Below are 10,846 nucleotides of genomic sequence, written 5' to 3' on the forward strand. Positions count from 1 at the left end.
TGTTGGAGGCTACCCTCAGCACCTTAGGAAGACCCTAAGAAACTCAGCAAGTCCCAGTCTCAAAATAAAAAGTAAAAAGGAACTGGAATGTAGCTCAGTAGTAGAGCACCGTCAGACTAAATCCCCAGTGGATTGATTGATTGATTGATTGATCTCTATCTCGCACATACATATACACACAAACACACACACATTTTCAGCAGTGTGAGCCTCTCTTGTCTTTGAGGATGACATGAAATATTGATTTACCATATTTCACATTCAAAGGATTTTTCTCCAGTAAACGTCCTCCATGTATATGAGTGAAACAGTAATAACAGAAGAGTTTACGAATTGTTTTCATGCATATGATTTCTATGCAGTATGTGTTCTTTCACATGTGTAAAGCAGACAAGATGTGGCAAAGGCTTCTCCACATTGTTGACATTCATTGGGCTTTTCTCCAGTGTACATTATTCCGTGTCTGTGAAGGTCACTGGATCTAGCAAAGGCTTTTCCACACTGCTTACATTCTTAGGGCTTCTCTCCAGTATGAGTTTGTTCATGTGAGTGAAGGTAAGGGGACCGAGTGAAGGCTTTGCCACACTGCTTACATTTATAGGGCTTCTCTCCAGTGTGTGTTCTTCCATGTCTGTTAAGCTGATGGGACATAGCAAAGGCTTTTCCACATTGTTTGCATTCATAAGGCTTCTCTCCAGTATGTGTCCTTCCATGTGCATGAAGCTGACGGGATGTAGCAAAGGCTTTGCCACACTGCTTACATACATAGGGCTTGTCTCCCGTATGAGTTCTTCCATGTGTGTGAAGGTCACCAGATCTAGCAAAGGCTTTTCCACACTGCTTACATTCATAGGGCTTCTCTCCAGTGTGTGTTCTTCCATGTCTGTTAAGCTGACGGGACATAGCAAAGGCTTTTCCACATTGTTGACATTCATAGGGCTTCTCTCCAGTGTGTGTTCTTTCATGGCTCTTAAGATAATAGGATGCAGCAAAGGCTTTTCCACATTGTTTGCATTCATAGGGCTTCTCTCCAGTATGTGTTCTTCCATGTTTATGAAGCTGACGGGATGTTGCAAAGGATTTCCCACACTGCTTACATACATAGGGCTTCTCTCCACTATGAGTTCTTTCATGTCTGTGAAGGTCACCAGATCTAGCAAAGGCTTTGCCACATTGCTTACATTCATAGGGCTTCTCTCCAGTATGCACTCTTCCATGTATTTGATGTTCACTGGAACTAGCAAAGGCTTTGCCACACTGCTTACATACATAGGGCTTCTCTCCACTATGAGTTCTTTCATGTTTGTAAAGGACATCAGATCTAGCAAAGGCTTTGCCACATTTCTTACATACATAGGGCTTCTCTCCAGTATGAGTTTGTTCATGTGAGTGAAGGTGAGAGGCCTGAGTGAAGGCTTTCCCACACCGCTTACATTCATAGGGCCTCTCTCCAGTATGAGTTCGTTTATGTATCTGAAGGTAAGAGGCAGCAGTAAAGGCTTTTCCACATTGTACACATTCATAGGGCTTTTCTCCGGTATGCATTCTTCCATGTATGCGAAGATGACGGGATGAAGTAAATGTTTTTCCACATTGTTGACATCCAAAGGGTTTCTCTCTAGTATGTGTTCTTCCATGAATCTGAAGGTAACTAGATCTAGCAAAGGCTTTTCCACACTGCTTACATTCATAGGGCTTCTCTCCAGTGTGTGTTCTTCCATGAATCTGAAGGTGACTAGATCTAGCAAAGGCTTTTCCACACTGCTTACATTCATAGGGCTTCTCTCCAGTGTGAGTTCTTTTATGTATGTGAAGTTCACCAGATCTAGCAAAGGCTTTGCCACACTGCTTACATTCATAGGGCTTCTCTCCAGTGTGTGTTCTTCCATGTCTGTTAAGCTGATGGAACATAGCAAAGGCTTTTCCACATTGTTTGCATTCATAGGGCTTCTCTCCAGTATGTGTTTTCGGATGTATTCTAAGTAATCTGGGATAAGCAAAGTCTTTCCCACATACCTTACATTTGAAATGTGCATTCCCTGTGTGTGTGATCCTGTGCTTTGGAAGACTTGTCTGTGAAATAAAGGTTCGACCATCTTGTTTACATTCAGAGAGTTTCTCTCCAGAATGAGTTCTTTCATGTCTTATAAATAAAGAGGAGAAATGAAAGGCTTTCCCACGCACCTCACACTGAAAAGTTTTACCTCCACTGTGTGTTATCATGTGTCTTTGAACACCTGGGAGAGAAGAAGAGGCTTCACTACATTGTTGACATTCATAGGGTTGCCCCCCAGTATTATTTTCTTCATGTCTTTGAATGTCATTGGAACAACTGATGACTTTCCCACATACTGTACTTTCATGTGGTCTATCTCCAGTTTGTAACATTTGTGTGTGAACACTTTTGAGAGAAACCAGAGATTTCCTATATTGTTTAAATGCACATGGCTTCTCTTCACATTCTTCATGCTTATAGTATTTTTGTCCAGAGTGAGATGTGATGTGCCTATGAAGCAAAGAAGGACATATGAAATCTTTTGCACACATAATGAAGTCATATGGATTTACTCTATTAAAATTGGTCTTTGTTTGATTAAGAATTGGAATCGATTTGAAGGTTTCCCCACACTATTCTGTGGGGAAGTTTGAAGTTTACCATAGGACTTCTTTGAAGAAGTCACCAACACATCATTGATACCTAACTCATTCACAGTTTTCTATTTATATATAGGTCTTTACATTTCTACCAACATCACGTAAAGGCTAGATTTTCTGACTTGTTAAAGTTCCCTGAAAATAAAGAGATTGAAAGGAAACAATCCTTTCAACACAGCTTCTCTATGGCTATTATTCACATAGTCATATTCACATATGCAATTTCATAGTCCTTTTTGCATGTCAAATACTTTGAAAAGACTGAATACCTGTTACAGATAAGTATGTATTTCTGGTAAAAAATATTATAAGAATAAATACATTTCAAATTATGCATACTTCTTCGGTTGGTTTGCTTTAAAAATTATATGACAGTTCTCAGATTCCCTCACAAATTCCTCTTGTGATTACAGTTACCTTAGGTTGCTTCCAGAGTTTTCAATCTGATCTTCAGTGGTCTTGTAATCCCACTTGTTTCCTAAAATGAGACAACATAACAATCTTTATGAATATTTAGGACTAGAAATGCTTTGCCAAATTGTAGGTGCCATTTATGCTTCAATAATTCATCAACTGATTTCCTTTTCACATTCTACATAAATGACCAAAATAAACATGAGTTCTCGATTTGATTAATTTTAAAACCATCATTATTACCTATAGAAGCCAGGTTTCTGAGGACTTCCAGCATCACATCTCTGTAAAGGTTCTTCTGGGAAGCATCCAGAAAAGCCCACTCCTCCTTGGTGAAGTTCACAGCCACATCCTCAAAGGTCACTGAGATCTGAAATATCCCACAAATGTATAGACAACTCCAAGACACATAATTATGAAGATATCCAACATACAGAACAAGGAGAGAATATTAAAAGCTATGAGAGAAAGAAGGCAGATTACATTCAGGGGTAAACCAATTAGGTTAACGGCTGATTTTTCATCACAGACGTTGAAAGCAAGAAGATCCTGGAACAACGTATTTCAAACCCTGAAAAATAATCAATTCCAAACAAGAATACTGTATCCAGCAAAATTAAGCTTCAGATTTGACAATGAAATTAAAATATTTCACGATAAACAAAAGTTAAAAGAATTTGCAGCCAGAAAACCAGCACTGCAAGGCATTCTGAGCAAAACACTACAAGAAGAGGAATTGAAAAACAGCACCCCAAACTAACATTGGGAGGTAACCCAGTAAAGGGAAGAACAAAAAATATAACCAAAAAGGAAAAACGAGCCATGTTAAAATAAATACATAAATAAGCATGTCTGGAAGGACAAACAATATGTCAATAGTAACCTTAAACGTTAAGGGCTTAAATTCACCAATCAAGAGACAAAGGCTAGTAACCTGGATTAAAAAAACAAATCCAACAATATGCTGCCTTCAGGAGACTCATTTGATAGGAAAAGACATACACAGGTTGAAAGTGAAAGGCTGGGAAAAATCATACCACTCACATGGTCCTGGGAAGCAAGCAGGAGTGGCCATACTCATATCGAATAAAATCAACTTGAAACCTAAGTGAATCAAAAGGGATAAAGAAGGCCACTATATACTGTTAAAAGGAACCATCCACCAACAAGACATAACAATTATCAATATGTATGCACCAAACAATGGTGCTGCAACATTCATAAAACAAACTCTCCTCAAGTTCAAGAGTCAAATGGACCACAACACAATAATTATCAGTGACTCCAACACACCGCTCTCTCCTTTGGACAGATCCACCAGACAAAGGGTGAATAAAGAAACTGTAGAACTCAATAACACAATTAATAACCTAGACTTAACCGAAATATATAGAATATATCAACCATCATCAAGTGGATACACATTCATCTCAGCAGCACAGGAATCCTTCTCAAAGATAGACCATATATTAAGCCATAGGGCAACTCTTAGTAAATATAAAGGGGTTGAGATAATATAATGCACCTTATCTGATCATAATGGAATGAAACTGGAAATCAATGATAAAAGAAGGAAGGAAAAATACTGCATCACCTGGAAAATGAACAATATGTTACTGAATCATCAATGGGTTACAGAAGACATAAAGGAGGAAATCAAAAAATTCTTAGAAACAAATGAAAATACAGACACAACATATTGGAATCTATGGGACACAATGAAAGCAGTTTTAAGAGGGAAATTCATTGCCTGGAGGTCATTCCTCAAAAAAAGAAAAAAACAACAAATAAATGAACTCACACTTCATCTCAAAACCCTAGAAAAGGAACAGTAAAACAACAGCAAATGTAGCAGAAGGCAAGAAAAAATTAAAATCAGAATGGAAATCAACGAAATTGAAATAAAAAAAAACATTGAAAAAATTGATAAAATTAAAAGTTGGTTCTTTGAAAAAATAAATAAGATCGACAGACACTTAGCCATGCTAACGAAGAAAAGAAGAGAGAGAACTCAAATTACCAACATATGGGATGAAAAAGGCAATATCACAACAGATACTACAGAAATACAGAAGATAATTAGAAATTATTTTGAAACCCTATGTTCCAATAAAATAGAAGATAGTGAAGATATCAATAAATTTCTTAAGTCATATGACTTGCCCAGATGGAGTCAGGAAGATACACACAATTGAAACAGACCAATGACAAAAGAGGAAATATAAGAAGCCATCAAAAGATTACCAACCAAGAAAAGCCCTGGAACAGATGGATATACAGAGGAGTTTTACAAAACCTTCAAAAAAGAATTAATACCAATACTTTTCAAGTTATTTCAAGAAACAGAAAAAGGAGATCTTCCAAATTCATTGTATGAGACCAACATCATCCTGATACCGAAACCAAACAAAGATACTTCAAAGAAAGAAAACTACAGACCAATATCTCTAATGAACATAGATGCAAAAATCCTCAATAAAATCCTGGCGAATCAAATACAAAAGCATATCAAAAAAATTGTGCACCATGATCAAGTAGGATTCATCCCTGGGATGAAACGCTGGGTCAATATACGGAAATCAATAAATGTTATTCACCACATCAATAGACTTACAGAACCACATGATCATCTCGATAGATGCAGAAAAAGCATTCGACAAAGTACAACATCCCTTTATGTTCAAAATACTAGAAAAACTAGGGATAACAGGATCTTACCTCAACATCGTAAAAGCTATATATGCTAAACCTCAGGCTAGCAGTATTCGGAATGGAGAAAAACTGAAGGCATTCCCTCTAAAATCTGGAACAAGACAGGGTTGCCCTCTATCACCACTTCTATTCAATATAGTTCTCAAAACACTGGCCAGAGCAATTAGACAGATGAAAGAAATTAAAGCCATAAAAATAGGAAAAGAAGAACTTAAATTATCACTATTTGTGGATGATATGATAATATATCTAACAGACCCAAAAGGGTCTACAAAGAAACTACTAGAGTTAATAAATGAATTCAGCACAAATAAAATCAACACGCATAAATCAAAGGCATTCCTGTATATCAGCGCCAAATCTTCTGAAATGGAAATGAGGACAACCACCCCATTCACAATATCCTCAAAAAAAATAAAATACTTGGGATCAACCTAACAAAAGAGGTGAAAGGTTTATACAATGAAAACTACAGAACCCTAAAGAGAGAAATAGAAGAAGACCTTAGAAGATGGAAAAATATACCCTGTTCATGGATATGAAGAACTAACATCATCAAAATGGAAATATTACCCAAAGTTCTCTATAGGTTCAATGCAATGCCAATCAAAATCCAAAGGGCATTTATTGTAGAAATAGATAAAGCAATTATGAAATTCATATAGAAAAACAAAAGACCCAGAATAGCAAAAGCAATCCTAAGCAGGAAGTGTGAGTCAGGCGGTATAGCAATACCAGAGTTTGAACTATACTACAGAGCAATAGTAACAAAAACAGCATTGTACTGGTACCAAAACAGGCGGGTGGACAAATGGTACACAATAGAGGACACAGAGACCAATCCACAAAATTACAACTAACTTATATTTGATAAAGGGGCTAAAAGCATGCAATGGAGGAAGGATAGCATCTTCAACAAATGGTGCCGGGAAACTCAAAAAAATTAAAAATAAGAAAACAAATAAGGGCTGGGGATGTGGCTCAAGTGGTAGCGCGCTCGCCTGGCGTGCGTGCGGTCCGGGTTCGATCCTCAGCACCACATACAAAACAAAAATGTTGTGTCCACCAAGAACTAAAATAAATAAATATTAAAACTCTTCTCTCTTGGGCTGGGGATGTGGCTCAAGTGGTAGGGCACTCGCCTGGTATGCGTGCGGCCCGGGTTCGATCCTCAGCACCACATACAAAGAAAGATGTTGTGTCAGCAGAAACCTAAAGAAAATAAAATATTAAAATAAAATTCTCTCTCTCTCTCTCTCTAAAAACTCTTCTCTCTCTCTCTTAAAAAAAAAAAAATAACCCAATCAACAAATGGGCCAAAGACTTGAACAGACTTCTCAGAGGACGACATACAATCAATCAACAAGTACATGAAAAAATGCTCACCATCTCTAGCAGTCAGAAAAATGCAAATCAAAACCACCCTAAGATACCATCTCACTCCAGTAAGATTGGCAGCCACTATGAAGTCAAACAACAACAAGTGCTGGCAAGGATGTGGGGAAAGGGGTACTCTTATACATTGCTGGTGGGACTGCAAATTGGTGCGGCCAATTTGGAAAGCTGTATGGAGATTCCTGGGAAAGCTGGAAATGGAACCACCATTTGACCCAGCTATTGCCCTTCTGGGACTGTTCCCTGAAGATCTTAAAAGTGCGTACTACAGGGATACTGCCACATCGATGTTCATAGCAGCACAATTCACAATAGCTAAACTTTGGAACCAACCCAGATGCCCTTCAATAGATGAATGGATAAAACAAAAATGTGGCATTTAGACACAATGGAGTATTACACAGCACTAAAAAATGACAAAATCGTGGAATTTGCAGGGAAATGGATGGCATTAGAGCAGATTATGCTAAGTGATGCTAGCCAATCCCTAAAAAACAAATGCCAAATGTCTTCTTTGATATAAAGAGATATAAAGAGAGCAACTAAGAACAGAGCAGGGAGGAAGAGCAGGAGGAAAACACTAACATTAAACAGAGACATGAGGTGGGAGGGAAAGGGAGAGAAAAGGGAAATTGCATGGTAATGGAAGGAGACCCTCATTGTTATACAAAATTACATATAAGAGGTTGTGAGGGGAATGGGAAAAAAAAACAAGGAGAGAAATGAATTGTAGTAGATGGGGTAGAGAGAGAAGACGGGAGGGGATGGAGGGGGGATAGTAGAGGATAGGAAAGGTAACAGAATACGGCAGTCACTAGTATGGCATCATGTGAAAACGTGGATGTGTAACCGATGTGATTCTGCAATCTATAATTGGGATTAAAAATGGGAGTTCATAACCCACTTGAATCTAATGTATAAAATACGATATGTCAAGAGCTTTGTAATGTTTTGAACAACCAATAAAAAAATGAGAAAAAAAAAGAAAGAAAGAACTCAATGACCTAAAAATGTCACCATGGGCTGGAGATGTGGCTCAAGCGGTAGCGCGCTCACCTGGCATGCGTGTGGCCCGGGTTCGATCCTCAGCACCACATACAAACAAAGATGTTGCATCTGCCAAAAACTAAAAAATAAATATTAAAAAAAATCTCCTCTCTCTCTCTCTTAAAAAAAAAAAAAAACCAAAATGTCACCTTGTCCAAACACCAGCTTTACAAAGTTTCATAACTCTCAAAACAATCTTCTTAATAAACAGCAGGGACTACTTTTCTAAGTCTCACAGCAACAATGAATATCCAATGATTGTCAAACTCTTCTTAACAGCAGCCGGTTCACTACCATAAAATACAGTCATGAGACACATACAAATGTTCTGCTCAAGGACATTTTGATCAAGGGTGGGCCACATTTGCAATGATTGTCTGTTGTGAAAGAGATTTATCCTGCCTGTAGCAATGGTGGTGCAAACAAACCTAAGGCAGAAGCTCTTCCAGAGTGTGGTAAAGCAACAAGTTTGTAGCCCAGAATTCTGAACTATCCCACACATCTGCGTGTGAAAGAGGCCACCATTCACATCTGGACGCATGCGATGATGTCTGCACAGTGATGGAACAGACAAAAAGAAAATGTCCCTGTCACTTACACAGAAGCATACTCAAGGACTGAAACCATACAGAATCACCCCAAACAATGAAGAACCCACAATTACCCTCAGAGACATCAGCCCAACTCTGTCAGGACACTGATGCAGACAGGAGGGCTTCATGGACCTTCAACCAAACGGGAAGCACACAGAGGTCTCAGGGTCACAGCAACACTCCACAGGACATAAACCACACCCCTACAAGTGCACCGCCAGTGAAATCCCATGTATGCTCAAAGAACATGAGAGCTAAAGCAGAAATCAGATCAGAAGGAACTGAAAAGCCTCCAGGGAAGGGGACATGAAACACAGGGCTCTGAACAGACACAGGACAAAAAGGTGACTCAAGAGAAAAGGTGACCATTTTGAAAGAAAAAAATGTAAAAGTCCATCATAGGAAATTCATAGAGAACACCAGAGGTGGTGCTGTATTGGTATCTAAGTCATCCAACACACATTTCAGAAAAGAAGAGCTAAAAGCAACCAATGAAACTGCCGCTTCAGAAAACCAGAGAAAGAAGAGCAAGGTAAACCTAAATTGACCACAGGTAGTTTGCCGCAGTCTGGCTGGGCACAATTCAGGAGCCACTTGTAAAAAGAAACGAACTTTATTTTTAGAACCACACACGCCAAACAAAAAAGCTCCTCAGGAAAAACCTTCAGAGCCCAACTGCCACCACCGGCTTCCCACAAGCCTCTCAACCTCCCCCACTCCTCCTGCTCTTAGGGCGATTGGCTGGGTCATGTAGGCGGAGCCAAAAAAGTCCCCCAATGAGCAGCTCTGTAGTCTGAAAGCACGGGGAAACAGCCCAATGAGCATCACCGCAAAGGAACCAATCAGCTAGAAGTTGCTGGGGCCGCTGTGAACCAATCATCAGCTGGCAGTCTGAAAGTTTGCTGGGGCCCCTTCGGCTGTGGCTTTCAACATCTCCCCCTCTCTGTTTAAACAACAAGCATGTGGCTTAGGGACCGTGCCTGCCTTAGGTTGTCCAATAGTACATATGGTCCTTACCCGTTATCGTAGGTTGGTACCATTGCATTTGAATCTTACCCGTCACTGACTACTGGTCCAATATACAGCCACACCTGTGGATAGGTCTTTGTACCGGGGGGGGGGGGTGAGGTTCTTTGCGTCACCTTTGTTGGCCCCCAAATTTCAGCTGAGTGATCATGACAAGCAGAAGGGAGGAAGATACACCAAGCCAATAGTAACCTTAAACGTTAAGGGCTTAAATTCACCAATCAAGAGACAAAGGCTAGTAACCTGGATTAAAAAAACGAATCCAAAAATATGCTGCCTTCAGGAGACTCATATGATAGGAAAAGACATACACAGGTTGAAAGTGAAAGGCTGGGAAAAATCATACCACTCACATGGTCCTCGGAAGCAAGCAGGAGTAGCCATACTCATATCGAATAAAATCAACTTCAAACCTAACTTAATCAAAAGGGACAAAGAAGGCCACTATATACTGTTAAAAGGAACCATCCACCAACAAGACATAACAATTATCAATACGTATGCACCAAACGTTCATAAAACAAACTCTCCTCAAGTTCAAGAGTCAAACAGACCACAACACAATAATTATCGGTGACTTCAACACACCGCTCTCTCTGTTGGACAGATCCACCAGACAAAAGTTGAATAAAGAAACTGTAGAACTCAATAACACAATTAATAACCTAGACTTAACTGAAATATATAGAATATATCAACCATCATCAAGTGGATACATATTATTCTCAGCAGCACATGGATCCTTCTCAAAGATAGACCATATATTATGCCATAGGGCAACTGTTAGTAAATGTAAAGGGCTGGAGATAATACCATGCATCTTATCTGATCATAATGGAATGAAACTGGAAATCAATGATAAAAGAAGGAAAAATCCTGCATCACCTGGAAAATGAACAATATGTTACTGAATGATCAATGGGTTACAGAGGACATAAAGAAGGAAATCAAAAAATTCTTAGAGATAAATGACAATACAGACACAACATACTGGAATCTATTGG

At 39.0% G+C, this 10,846-nt stretch overlaps 1 protein-coding gene across 1 annotated transcript; it reads right to left on the reverse strand.

Moving 5' to 3' along the window:
• Positions 1-513: 513 nt before the first annotated feature.
• LOC144250594 (uncharacterized) lies at positions 514-3,346 on the reverse strand. The gene is made up of 4 exons (XM_077793487.1): positions 3,313-3,346; positions 3,073-3,133; positions 2,106-2,143; positions 514-2,039 (listed from the first exon to the last, which is right to left on the reverse strand). Exons 1-4 carry the CDS (start codon positions 3,344-3,346, stop codon positions 514-516), a joined length of 1,659 nt encoding a protein of 552 aa, XP_077649613.1.
• Between the last annotated feature and the right edge of the window lie 7,500 nt (positions 3,347-10,846).

This window comes from Urocitellus parryii, chromosome 16, assembly GCF_045843805.1.
Source record: "Urocitellus parryii isolate mUroPar1 chromosome 16, mUroPar1.hap1, whole genome shotgun sequence".
Classification (NCBI taxonomy): domain Eukaryota; kingdom Metazoa; phylum Chordata; class Mammalia; order Rodentia; family Sciuridae; genus Urocitellus; species Urocitellus parryii.

Excerpts from the sequence above, each read along its gene's own strand:
- LOC144250594 (XM_077793487.1), bottom strand. The coding sequence starts at position 3,346 with ATGCTGGAAGTCCTCAGAAACCTGGCTTCTATAG. Across the intron at positions 2,144-3,072 it reads AACTCTGGAAGCAACCTAAG|ACATGAAAGAACTCATTCTG; the intron begins GTAACTGTAATC and ends TTTATTTATAAG. Across the intron at positions 2,040-2,105 it reads TGGAGAGAAACTCTCTGAAT|GGAATGCACATTTCAAATGT; the intron begins GTAAACAAGATG and ends TCACACACACAG.